At 42.7% G+C, this 14,482-nt stretch overlaps 1 protein-coding gene across 2 annotated transcripts in view; it reads right to left on the reverse strand.

The window, feature by feature from the left end:
- The window catches only part of LOC147889838 (uncharacterized), a 174,515-nt gene that overhangs the window by 108,775 nt on the left and 51,258 nt on the right, over positions 1–14,482 (reverse strand). Inside the window, exons 4-5 of one of the 2 annotated variants that reach the window (XM_087391645.1) lie at positions 9,254–9,334; positions 8,795–8,968 (exon numbers count right to left, since the gene is read on the reverse strand). In XM_087391645.1, the coding sequence (XP_087247771.1) occupies positions 8,795–8,968; positions 9,254–9,334 (255 nt within the window). The remainder of the gene's footprint in view (positions 1–8,794; positions 8,969–9,253; positions 9,335–14,482) is intronic. The other variant, XM_087391646.1, reaches the window with a different exon arrangement.

A 14,482-nucleotide genomic window follows, 5' to 3' on the forward strand; every position in this document is an offset into this window, starting at 1 on the left:
GGATTCTTTTCATCCCATGTTACAACACGTTTTTGACCCTGTGATTCAAAAATTTCGGGTGCCGGCCTATATTAAGAAGAATCACAAGGGCAAAAAACAACTTGTTTTTATTGATGGTGTGGTTTCTACACTGCATCAATTTTTACAAAGCAATAATATGAAGCTAGAGGATGTTGTGTTTCATCCTCCTCCAACTTGATATGTAACTTTTTACTTGGCTGCCTCATGACTTTTGCTCTGAGGCTTTACTTGTAAATTTTTCCTTTGTACTTATTGGTGGGTTTTTACCTCTTTTTTGAGGTTTCCCACACAGAAATATAAGATTTCACAAAAAAAAACAAAAAGTGTGTGTGTGTGTGTGTGTGCAAAGATTCCCATCTGTTCCGTTTGGGAAGTTCTTCTGGCTATTTGGGTTTCATTCATCCAGACCGAAGCTTTATCTTTTCTTCGTTTGGGTTTGCTACTGAGCACTATGGACATTATGGACATATAGGAATTGTAGTCTTTGGTAATCCTACTTTCTCTCTGTTTGGCTTTTTTAGGCGTTCTCTACAGCAATCTTTCTTTGATTGCTTGCAGACCTGCTGCATAGATCATGAGATCTTTTTGGCATATACTGAAATTTTCAGTTGATGTGATTGTAGCACTTTGTTTTGAGGTTGCTACTCATAATATAATCAATCAAAGATTTCACCAAAAAAGAAAAAAGTAGTGTGTGTATGTGCAACTTTGGGCTTATAAAGTACCGCTTCGACAACACGTTTTCTTTTGGCGAGTTCTTTTGGGAGTGTTTCCATTTGGACAACTATTAGCTCATTGACACATTGCTCCTGCACTTTGCCACTGATGGTATGCTTCTTCGGAGACTGTGCCTCACTTGTGTTGGCGTTGTCCGTGTTCTCATCAATTTTTTAATCTGCTTCAACAGCGCCTGCGGAGCGAGATTCCCATCTATTCCATTTGGGAAGCTCTTCTAGCTCTTTGGGTTTCATCCATCCAGACCGGAGTTTCATCTTTTCTTCGTTTGGGGTTCGCTACTGGGCACTATGGACTTTATGGACATATAGGAATTGTAAAGTCTTTGGTGATCCTACTTTCTCTCTGTTTGGCTTTTTCAAGCATTCTCTGCAGCAATCTTTCTTTGATTGCTTGCAAACCCACTACATAGATCATGAGGCCTTTTTGGCATATACTAGAATTTTCAGTTGATGTAATTTTAGCACCTTGTTTTGAGGTTGCTACTCATATAATATAATCAATCAAAGATTTCACCCCAAAAAAAAACTGTGCGCCTCTCTCTCGTCAAATACACATTGGTTTGGATTATGCCTGGCAGGCCTTTGTTGCTCGGATGCAAGCAGTTATAAGGGATTATGGCCAATCCTATATGCAAGCCACAAGGGAGACTCCACAAGGGAGACTGTAGCACATGCCAAATTTACTTGTCACAGTTTGACTAAGCTTGCACATCTTCGCCCTTTGTCTTCAGAGGAAAGCATGCTCTTATGTCAGGCTCAATTCTCTCTTCAATCCAATGATCGCTTTTTTGGATGAAAGCTGCTCTTCCAGAAAATGGGCTTTTCTAGATAAAGGCTGCTCTTCCAAGCAATTTTTTAAGAGCTTACACTACAAAAGACAGGCTGCCAATATCTGTCAAATCCGGATGCCTGATGGTTCTTGGTCAACATCTCGTTCAAAGCTTGCTGATTTATGTGTGCAACACTTCTCCACTCATTTTGGACATGTGGATACTCTTTCTCCTCAGGTTGTGTCTGCACGTCAGCTTCTTTTACAGCATGTTCATCCAATTCTGTCTGATGCTCAGGCTTTGGAACTTGAGCATCCTTTCACTGAAAGGAAATTGTCTGATGCACTGAGATCCTGTGGCAGATGGAAATCTCCAGGATGGGATGGTCTCACTGCTGAATTCTTTCTTGCTTTCTGGGATCTGCTTAAATTCACCTTGCTGCAAATGGTAAATGCAGCATGGCAAAATCAGCAAATGCATGTGTCATGGAAAAAGGGTCTTCTCAAGCTGATTCCAAAGAAGCAGCTATGTGACTCACTTGGTGATTGGAGGCCAATCACGCTCATGCTAGTCATTTACAAGATCATTGCCAAAATGGTGGTTGAACGTATTAAAGGTTATTTGCATGATGGGTTGCATTCCTCCCAATATGGCTTTGTTCCACGTCGCCATATCACAGATAACATTGCCAATGCTTACATTGAGATTGAATATGCCAAATACACGCAACAGGATGTTCTACTCTTGCAGGTAGATATTGCAAAAGCCTTTGACATAGCTCAATGGGATTTCATCTCGCAAACTATGCGAGCTTTGGGGTTTGAAGAAAAAATGCAATAGGTTATTTACTGGCTTTACAGAGATAGCAATGCGACTTGCATTTTTTCTGGGGATATCTCTGATGAGTTGCCAAAATGGTGGTTGATCGTATTAAAGGTTATTTGCATGATGGGTTGCATCCCTCCCAATATGGCTTTGTTCCATGTCGCCATATCACAGATAACATTGCCAATGCTTATATTGGGATTGAATATGCCAAATACATGCAGTAGGATGTTCTACTCTTACAGGTAGATATTGCAAAAGCCTTTGACATAGTTCAATGGGATTTCATCTCGCAAACTATGCGAGCTTTGGGGTTTGGACCAAAAATGCAGCAGGTTATTTACTGGCTTTACAAAGATAGCAATGCGGCTTGCATTTTTTCTGGGAATATCTCTGATGAGCTGCCAAAATGGTGGTTGATCGTATTAAAGGTTATTTGCATGATGGGTTGCATCCCTCCCAATATGGCTTTGTTCCATGTCGCCATATCACAGATAACATTGCCAATGCTTATATTGAGATTGAATATGCCAAATACACACGGCATGATGTTCTACTGTTGGAAGTAGATATTGTAAAAGCCTTTGATATAGTTCAATGGGATTTCATCTCGCAAACTATGCGAGCTTTGGGGTTTGGACCAAAAATGCAGCAGGTTATTTACTGGCTTTATAGAGATAGCAATGCAGCTTGCATTCTTTCTGGGGATATCTCTGATGAGTGGACTCTTCGTTGTTTGGTCCGCCAAGGATGCCCTCCCAGTGCTTTACTGTATGCCATTGCTACTCATCCTATGCTGCAATATATTGATCATCTTGTGGCTACAGGATCACTTCATGGCTTGGAATTGGATGCTAATCGCAGCATGGTTGCTCAAGCTTATGCTGATGAATCTTTCTTTACCCCAAAGAATACGCCCCATGATCTTGGTGCCTTGATGCAAGCCCTCTCCGTTTATGGTTTGGCAGCTGGTCTTCATGTTAGTTTTCAGAAGTCTAAGCTGCTCCTTTTGCATTCCAAAGACTGGCTTAGTCTCTTATGGCCTGGAGATGTCATTCCACCCACTCAGTTTGTTCGTCATCTTGGTTACCCTTTGGGGTGGGAACTTACTCGCCGACAACAAACTGATTGGGTTTTGACTAAGCTTCGGAAAAAGCTTGAGGATTGGAAACTGGCAACCTGGCCTTTGCACGTTCGTCTTCAAATAGTGCAGTCCATCCTTATGGCATATATTCAATTTTACTTGCCATTGATCATGTTCACTAAAGCAGATCTTCATGTCTGTCTTTATGGAAATCTTCTAGCAATCCAAACATGGCAAAAAAAGTCTCAGGCTGCTTTCGATGCATCACATTTGTTCTCCCAAGATGCATGGTGGATTGAACATCACGGATATTCGCGTGCATATCCTTGCTCATAGGGGAAAAATGTTGTTACAATTTCTCCAAGGTGATCAGCCTTGGGCTCTTATGATTAGATCTCTGGTCACTCATATCAGTATTTCTGCATTTGGTCATTGGCAACTTGATCAATGGGAATTTCTTTTTGGCTGCACTGATGGCATTTTTCCTGGCTGCCCTTTTGTCTCCCGCCTGCTTCTTGACTGGAAACATGTTCTTTCTCATCTGGAATGGAATGGTCGGCAGTCTTTGCTTGGGAATTCTTTGAGAACTGAAAGCATTCACTGGTCAAAAGTCTTTCAGCCTCCCTTGGCTTTACAGGAACCTCGACATTCCTACTTTGTCTTGTTTAAAGGCATCACCTCAGTTGCTGATGTTATTGATGATGCTGGTACTATGCTCCCTTTTTTTCTGGCAACCACCGGATATTGGGCTCTCATTATCATCCTTTGTGGCAACAAATTACTTCTATGCTTTCGCCTTTTGTTCCGATTCCTCCTTTGGAACTCTAGGACCGGCTGGAAGATTGGACTTTGACTTCTCCAGGGTCCTCTTCTCGTCCTTTGAGGCTATCTCAGATTACTGTGCCTGCATTGTATAAAATCCGTTTGCCTCAACCTTGGGTTTCAGAGCGAGCTGATCTATTTGGCGAATGCATCGCCCAGCCAAGTGATGAGGAAAAGATTACAGCAACTTTGGGCCTATAAAGTACCGCTTTGGCAACAGGTTTTCTTTTGGCGAGTTCTTTTGGGAGTGTTTCCATCTGGACAGCTATTGGCTCATCGACACATTGCCCTTGCACTTTGCCACAAATGGTCTACTTCTTCAGAGGCTGTGTCTCACTTGTTTTGGCATTGTCCGTGCTCTCATGATTTTTTTGATCTGCTTCAACAACGCTTGCACGCGAGATTCCCATCTGTTCCATTGGGAAGTTCTTCTAGCTATTTGGGTTTTATCCATCCAAACCAGAGTTTCATTTTTTCTTCGTTTGGGTTCGCTACTGGGCACTATGGACTTTATGGACATACAGGAATTGTAAAGTCTTTGGTGATCCTGCTTTCTCTCTGTTTGGCTTTTTCAAGCGTTCTCTGCAGCAATCTTTCTTTGATTGCTTGCAGACCTGCTTCATAGATCATGAGGTCTTTTTGGCATATACTGAAATTTTCAGTTGATGTAATTGTAACACCTTGTTTTGAGGTTGGTACTCATGTAATATAATCAATCAAAGATTTCACCCAAAAAAAAGAGTGTGTGTATGTATTTTCACCCCAAAAAAAAAAAAAAAGTATGTATGTATATGTACATGTATGTGAAGCTGAGCCCAACAACACTCTATTATTGGTTTCCTTCCTAATCAAGTTGATGAAGCCTAGACAGACTGATCTGGCTGAGGACCGGCAGTGCTCTATTGTTGGTTTCCTTCCTTGACGACGCCAATCCTCACAAGAGCTAGAGACAAAGCTGATATCAGCTCTTCTATCAAAAAATGGCTGAACTAGAAATAGTAAAAAATGCCAAGAAAGATGAGGAACTGGCCTTCATCAAAGATGGCATAAGCAGTAAGTAAGCAACAATAGAAAACAAGAACACAGCCTAGGGATTGGATACCCTCAGGATCAAGATATGGAATATAGAAGGATTATCTCTGGATAAGACTTTGGCACTAGCTGATACGTTTGCAAAGACTGAGATTTTCATAGCACTAGAAACCTAGGAGCAGGAAGGCAACGAGACACCAAACCCTAGAAGGGCTCACATCAATTTGGAATAAGCTAAATAAAATGCTACATCAAGATAGGCTGGGACAAGGCAGTAGAGATTGTGAAGACAAATCCAAACAAACAATACATATGGCTGGAAATCAGGAAAGGGACGGAAAAATGTTCATTCCATCTTGCTAATTTGCACCCCACAGTCCCTTATCTACAAGACAAATGGACAGATTTCTTGTGGAAAACCCCTTCACGTGTTTGAGCAAGGACATAGAAGAATAGTCCAACAAAGGTGCACAAACTCGCTCCAATCAAGCACCAACAATAGTGGAAGGTAGAAACCCGATTGGCGCATCTCAATACAGTCTTGGACCAAGCACACAAGCTCTCAGGCATTCTCAGAGACACAAACACATGCACTATTGCTGTTGACAGCTATTTTTAGAGCTACAACATGTAATTTTTTCATGGACCCACCTTTGCCCTATAGATGGTGTTTGGTCTCCAGCGGACATTATGATATCACATTGTATCATATCATATCGTATCGTATCGTATCGTATCCTTTGCTGAGCGATGGACTTAGTCCCCCATACATCATACATAGGTTCCTTCCCTGAGATACCCAGCTGATCGGATGGCCCATTGATGGCGGGGATCTCCGCTCCTTTCCTTTTTAGTGTTTTTGGTTCTCATACAGACATCCATTTGTGTGGGACAAACGCGGTATCTCTCTATTGATGTTCTCTTCTCAAACATGAGCCCTAGGTTTGGGTGCATACTTTTGTGACCCCACCACTTTTCTTTTATTTTATTTGGCTTTTCTTCAATCTCATAGACCCTTTGGTCTTTCGAAGACATCAAGAAGTTTTAGAACATCGCAACTAGCTCGGGCTAGTGCACAAGCTTCACAGCAAATACTAACTACATAAGCAAGTTTATAAGATGTTTTATTCACTGGATTTAAAAGACCACTATTAGTTTAATAGTGCTCACCAGTCCCATTGATCCTGAAGGGCCTTACGCGGACTTTAATACAATCATATCATTAAGCACTACCGTCACTCCAGTAGTCTATCTCCCTAATTTGGATTTTAAAGAGGACATATATGTGATCCTCATGTGTGGTTAACTCATGGACGAGACATGCTCTCTGGGTCCCTAGTGTTTTGCATCCCTGGCTGCCTCTAGCTCTGGTCACTAGGGTGGAAGAAGTCTATGATTGTCCTCTAGCTCGACTCCGATGGGCCCACATAGTGTTGCCTCTGCAATCGAAGGAGTCGGTCTCTATGTCGCAAGGCCTGGAGGAGGAAAGAGACACCACAACGTTGCTTATCATGGGCCAAGAAATCTCTGAGTGGAAAAAAATCTACAGTTGAAAAGGCAATGATGGCATCCACAGATCTCAAGAACATGGGGCGTTTGAAAGTAAAGTGCTCCTCTTTCTCAACCTCTTGCATGTTGCATAGAGTGCAAACCCGTCTCACGCATGGGATGCCCTCTCCTCATCCTATCTCTATAAGTAGTCAATGAGAGGATACTCAAAACTGTCCAATTGAGATCCTCAAGGCATGTGGGTGATAATCCCCCATATGCCTTATATGCAACTAAGTGACTCCACATCTTATATGTAGCTAGGTGACTCCAAATCTTATATTCAACAACGTGACTCCAAATATTGATCTTTCACTCAGACAGCTGGTCCTATCCGGGAGGCCCACCTTACCAAAGTTTGGAAGTCACATGCAGGATGCGATGTCGTACTTCCCAATCACAAACCACACTGACTCAACCTTGTCACGCCTAAATGATCAAAAATTGCCTTCCTCTTAGTTGTCTAAGTAGGATGCTGATACCAGTCTTGACAGATCCTTTTTGTGCACATGTAAACTCCAAGCAAACAATCAGATCCGAAGAATTGTGTTACAGCAATATGGACAACCAAAATAGGTCAAACTGTCTGCAAAAGATGCACCCTCCCGTGTGCATAGACTTCTAGTATAGAGCTGCTATGCTGCTCCAATTCTCTGCCTCTTCCTCTGTTCTGCGAGATTCATTTGGCTGGCTTGACTGGCTCCCCTAGTGATTGAGGTGGAATGAGGGCACAAGGCCCTTTTATAGGACGGTGCCACCCCCCCCCCGCAGTACTGAAACAGGCCGACCACCTGTTCTAGGGCCTCAAATGGCTGATCAAACCTGGCCTGTGATGACGCAATCACGATCCATTTCACCCGCCCCTGGTTGGCCTCTTTCTGGCCCACCAGCCTGACCTTGTGGCCGACCTGACTCTATTGACCAACTAGGTCTGGCCAATATAAGGCGCTTTCCAAACCTCCATTTGCGCATCAGTGATAGGCCGATCCAGACTACGAACTTGGCCTTCCAGCCTTGCTTTGCTGGGTCACGTATGCTAGAATGCTGCTTATTGTGCTGCCCATGTCACAGCCATGCTGCTGCCCACGTGGATGTCCTAGTTCTCCTATCTGCATATGTGGGACCTTGTTAATGTGTCCACATGGCTTCCTCTCATATCCCATTATCTATTGCACAAATCCTGCCCCCTGGTCCTCCTGATATGGGGGCTCAGAGGTAGGGCAGTGACCAACTACTCCAACAGAACTTTAAGTGGGATAGCATTCAATACATTACATTATGCCAAAGATTTGGTTTAAGAGCAGTTTTTCCCTCTTCTATAAAAAAGCTGGAAGCTTTGCTACAGCCTAAAGCCAAGCACTAGGTTTCTTAGTGTAGCCTTTTGTTTTCAGAAAGAAAACAGTATAATACAACAGGGAAACTATTTTATTGTTTCATTGTTTCTGGTACTCCACAAAGCTGCTCCTTCGATGCATGGTCTTTAATTTTTTGAATGTTGCATATCATTTTCTTGCAATAAAGAATCTCTTTGCAAGAGTACAAAAAACATACCTCAACAAAATATGGGCTATATATCTGCATTTGTATATAAAATCTTCATTGTTCTAAGGCCATATTGTAGCCTTTGAAGACCTATGCTGAGCTGCTCCCCTCCCAAAATCCTAAGCATATTTTCACACACTAAAAGTAGACACCATCTTGCATCACTAAAAGTAGACATCATCTTGCATGCCAACTTTAAATATTTCTTTATTCCTTGAAGAAAAAAATGAACTTTTGAAGAAGTCAAAACTCAATCTCTAGATATTCTTTTATGTCTTCATCTTTAATCCAAGACAAAATGGCAACTTTTGCAGAAATGTTGTCTATCATGTGTGCATACGCTTGAAGCATGCACAAATCAATTAAGCTTCTATGGCAAGTATTAGGAAACCCAAATTGCCTGCTTACGATACCAATTTTGTTGCAGCTCTCCAGATATCTTCAGCAACTAAAGGTGAAACTGCTAAAATGATGAAATCACTTGGCTGAAGACCACTTAGAACTTCGTCCAGCTGATTTCCATCAATAGAAGAGTTCTCTCCAGCTTCCAAAATTTTCAAGCTTGAAACTCGAGCAATAGCTGTTTGCTGCAGCACACACGTTACAAACATAATCGTTGTCAATGGCTATAGTATGTACACTTCACGGCTTCCATAACCATGACTTTTACATACTAGAACTACAACTTTATTCTTATCACTTTACATGGATTTACGATAATGATAGATTAACATGTTTTCAACAAACTTCTAGTTCTGTTTATAAACACTCTTTCTATTTGTTGCTCGTACCAACTTTTGAGCCACTTCAAAATGCATACACAGTGATAGGTAATCAAAAGAAAACAACAATAATCCAAACACATAACGAACCTGTATGGATCCTGCCAGACTCAAACTGTAGTAGTCCTTTGTGCAAAGTACCGTTACATTCCACATATCTAGCCTGTCCATCTACAAGCTCCATGTCCAAGCATAAGAAGAAAATAGAGAAGCATAGGTTCTACTCACATGTAGGTTCTAACAGTGTGTTATGCGCATATAAAAACAATATACTGCAGCAAAGAGTGTGACACCAAGTAGAAAACACGTTGACAGATAATTCCACTTGCACAGAGAAATACATCTACACAATCTATGACCAAACTTTCCAATTACTGTCAAAACACTATAAGGAGTTGACAAAAATACACAATCTATGACCAAACTTTCCAACTACTGTCAAAACACTATAAAGGAGTTGACAAAAAACAATCTCATGAAGAGCTAAGAAGATATACAGGGGACCCATTAAAGAAGAACCTCATCATGGCGTACACAAGGCTCATCAAAAAACAGAGGACTAAGCGTTTTTTGCTTTCTTCAAAAAAAGTAGGAATGGAATGATTGAAGGCCACACAGTGTTCTACTGGACAGCAAACTTTTTCAATCTCGATCAGAAGTTCCTACCGACTTCCCAGAAAAAAAGGGGGAATTGAAGAGACTATAAAAACAAGTAAAGAAAGCCTAAGCCAAAATTGTATATAGCTGGACTGAAACTAACAGTTTCAGAAGAGATGATAGTGTGCAAAGACTAGATGAGCCCAATTGGGATGGCATCCTAAAGCTGCACATGGGTACTCATAAAATATGATGGAAGTGTCTCAAAACCTTGCTGACCCTAAATGAACCCTGAAGTACTATTCCTAAGTACTACAAAGCAATGAAAGAATCGTAATAACTCACAACACATAACAAGTCCATCCTGAACGTGACAATGCTATACTTGCGTTTAAACCCAGGTGAACTTTACATAGTATTCCTTTGTGATCCTGTTAGTATCAGCAGCATTGTAATATACAAGCTCTACCTCCTTCCTATGCATCACCACACAGATGATGTGATAATGCACAGTAATGTGTTAGGTCTATGCAAGAATATTGTATTCTTCCGCCTAGACAGGCAAATTTGATATCACACATGGTGAAGGTAGCATCTGCACTCACGGAGGACTGAAAAGGTTCCCTTATACTCAATTTTTTCTGAAGAAAGGCAAACAATGGATTGTTCTTACTCATCCAAGAACTGAAGCCTGAAGAAATATCCAGACATGAGCCATCTTTGATCGACAGAATCAGAGTCACAAAAGCCATCAGGCAAAAATCAGAAGCTCTCGTGTACTGTATGCACAATATATCACGTTCAGATACAATATTATCCTCTTAACTGCACTCCAATATGGATTTCAAGGATGCCATGAACTCACTAATCCAACATCACATTGCCTAGCTGCCTTTAAAGTATGGCATCAGCTGCCTTGGTGTCATTGTGAGAGTACTAAGCTTGATCCTTGACTCAGTAGAAGTGCCAAACTCTCTGCATCCTTGAATGCTTACAAGGCCGATCAAAGATTCCAAGTCTTCCATCTCAAGAATGCTCAAGTAGGCATTGCCATGAGAATTATTTAAATCTCTCCTCAGCTGCTGCTCCCCGCTCCTCCTGCTGCCCTCCTTCCTGCTCCCCTCCTTGCTGCCCCCTCCCTCCCCTCCCCCCTACCTGCTGCTCCCCCCCCGACTCCCCTCCCTCGCTGCTGCAGCCCCCCCCCCTGCGCACTGCCTCCTCCCTCCCCTCCCCCCTAGCTGCTGCTCCCCCCGCTCTTTCTTTGCTTCCCCCCCCCTCTCCTCCACTCCTCCTCTCCTCTATCCTCCCCTCCTCTCCCTTCCTCCTCTCCTCTTGCTGCCCCCCCTCTCTCTTTGCTGACTCCTCCTCTCCTTGCTCATTCCTCTCCCTCCCACCTTCCTTTCACCCTCTTTCTTCATCTGGAGTACCCTACTCTCCTTTAGGGGTCTCCTGGGCTTCAGGAAAGCGGACGGAGTTCTTCTTTGTGTTTGAATCGGCCATTCCCACCTTGATTGACGAATGGGTTCCCACTCAGTCAATCCGTTACCGCCCACACCCGCTGCGAGAACCGTCACTTTCTCAAAAGATGAGCTGCAGCAGTTGCAAAAGGATTTGGAGCATGAGTGTTCCACGACTCTCTTCACACGCATCCATGGCTCCCACCCCTTCAGGTCACAAGCTAGAGATTGGATGCTTGCGTCGCTTCCCCAAGAGCTCGCCCCCCACCTTAAGGATGTTCGTTTGTTGGGACGAGGTTTCTTTCAGGTGTGCCTAGATTCCCCGGATGTCACGAGAGACCTACTACAGGCCGGGTTTCCATTTCTAGGGTATAGGAGGATTTTTTTGTTTCCCTTTCAACTAGGCTTTGACCCAGTTGAAGAGGACAAGCAGGGAGTTTCTATTTTCATCAGGTTCCCTGGTCTCCCCTCAGTTTATCACCGCCTTCTTTCAGTTATTGGCGAGAGGTTTGGTGTGGTAGCAGAGATCCGGTCAGGATGGATGGGGTACCCAAGGTTAGGGTCATTGTCCAGGACCCTAATATTTCAGATGACCACATCATGCTACAACGACCCGATGGGTCTTTCTTTCGCCAGAGATTTGAGGTTGCAGGTCGGCAGGACTAGCGCAGGATTTGTAGGACCAAATGAAAGAGAGAGAGAGTGCAAGTAGCAAAGAGTCGCTGAGTTAGCCGTCACGTCAAATCTTGGATAATGAAAAATAGGAGTACAAGGTACTTGTACCTAGACCTAGGACTAAGTGTCCTAGGTGTCACATAGGACTAAGTGTCCTATGTGGCCTAAAAGGCACTAACACTACAAGTGCCTACATTTATGCCTACAAGGCACATACCATGGCCTATAGGGCATCACTAGAACCACCAGAAGATGGCCTACAAACCCCCCTCCATGGGATGGACTGAAGTACTCTGGAAACGTCTCAGAATACCTGGTACTTTTTTGGTCATGGTGGCACATGTTCATCCAAAAGGATATAGCCACCTATGAATGTACAAGGGATGTCAGATCATGTAACAAAGGGAACCAAGTGTAAAGCCTGTCGGAAGACTTCGAACTTGGGACGAGGAAGTGCCTTTGTAAACATATCTGCTATGTTGTCCTCTGTGGGAAGATAGGACAACTCTATGTTTCCTGCTGACAACCGCTCCCGAACATAATGATAGTGAACTTCAATATGCTTGGTACGCGCATGAAACACTGGGTTACGCGCAATGGCCAAAGCACTCTAGCTGTCAGTGTAGACAATAGTGGAGGATGTTTGGCAAATACCAAGATCTGTAAGTAATTGTCGAAGCCAAACACACTCTACTATAGCAGTGAAAGCTGCCCTATACTCAGCCTCACAGCTAGACGTGGCAACTGTTGGTTGCTTCTTGTTGAGCCAAGAGAAACATGAATTGCCAAGCAAAAAACAATTGCCAGTATGTGACACTCTGGTGTCGGAACATCCTGCCCAGTCACTATCCGTGTCAAAAGAATAGTGGTCTGGATTACCCATGGCCACTAATCGAAGGGTTGTAGCAAACCCTTGATATGTATCTGGCAGTCCATTCAATGTGGTACTGACAAGCTATGAATTTGGCACCACCTCATCAATGTTGGCAAGCTGTTTCATGAGGTCCTTGACCTTTGTTAGGTATGCATCCATAGAGTCACCTTCATTCATACTGACTTCCTGTAGTTGCCTTCTCAAATATGCGGTTTGCTATTGTAATCTCAGAACCAGGTCTCCATCTTTGATTTCGTTTTTCTTAATTTTTGCATTTTCCAACTCTTGCCTCCGCATTTGCACTCGGGCATAATGCTCAAAAGCCAAATCCCTGTCTAATTGCATCACCTGCAGTGCCAATAATCTCTCCCTGTAATTGTCTATAGGCTCATATCCTTCTTCAACCAAAAATTTCAAAGCTAGTCTTTCCACATCCAGTGGAAGTATTGCTTCTTTCCCATACACCAAATGAAAAGGAGAAAATTGAGTGTTGTGCTTCACCGCTACCTTGTATGCCCACAAAACTCGATTCATCTCCAAATCCCAGTTTTTGGTGTGGTTTCCCATCATCTTAGTCATTATCAAATTGAAATCTCCATTAAAATTATCATTCAACCCATTGCACTGAGGATAATATGGGTGATGTATTTATGATTTATATTCAGCTTACTGCACAAGTAATCCATCACTTCTCCTCTGAATCCAGAACCATTATCTGAAAGTGACTCCAGGGGAATCGCATATGTGCTCATATATAAAATCAGCAACCCCTTTGCTGTCCACTCTTTTTACTGCCTTCACCTCTGCAGTAAGCATATAACACTTCCCTCTGGTAGTTCTGGGTAAAGGACAAACTGCATCTATCCCCCATCTCTTAAAAATATCATAAACCAACATAATATTTCTCAGCTCCATTTTAAGAATTCTTTTTCCCATGCTTTGACATTGATGGCAAGATCTACACCAATGCTGCACATCCTTCTGTATTGAAGGCCACACATAACCCTCCAGAAGTATTTTCTGCAGTGTAATCTTAAAAGCATAGTGTCCTCCACAAGCTCCTTCATGACTAGATGACAGTATACAATAGATTTCTTCTCTCCAGGGCACTTTCCTAAAAACCTGATCAGCCCCTCTCATGTAAAGCTCATCATCAATCATCATATACTGTCTACTCTTCCGTATGAAGTGATATTTTTGACTCTTCTTAAGCTCCTGAGGTAGATGTCCAGTAAGTAAGAAATCCACTACTTGAGCCAGGAATTCTCTCCCTCTGTAAAGTGGATCTTCAAGCTCTGGATCTTGATCACTCATCTCCTGAGCCGATTCATGTGCCATTTGATTATGTAAATTAATGAAGCAGCCTTCTTACTTTGGCTAGATACCCTCTCAACCTCGGGTTTCTTGCTTGCCAACTTCCCAGGACCTACTTCACTACTAGTAGAGAATATCCCTTGATCATTATCTTCTGAATTTTCAGCTTTAGTGCAGCCAGTAACCCCTCATATAATGCTGCATACTCCGCCTCATTATTGCTTCCAGCTTCCAGATGAACTCCCTCCTTTTGAATCAGCTTGCTCCCTGAATCAGTAATCACATAGCCTCCATTAGCTTGATGTAAACTCTTTCTGTATGAGCCATCAAAATGCAAGATAGATGCTCCTTGGATGATAACATGCTCCTCTTTATCTATCTTCTTCTCCACTTACTTCACCA

The sequence above is a fragment of the Dipteris shenzhenensis genome, chromosome 20, assembly GCF_047967505.1.
Source record: "Dipteris shenzhenensis isolate YYH24624 ecotype China chromosome 20, Dip_SZ_1.0, whole genome shotgun sequence".
Taxonomy (NCBI): Eukaryota; Viridiplantae; Streptophyta; class Polypodiopsida; order Gleicheniales; family Dipteridaceae; genus Dipteris; species Dipteris shenzhenensis.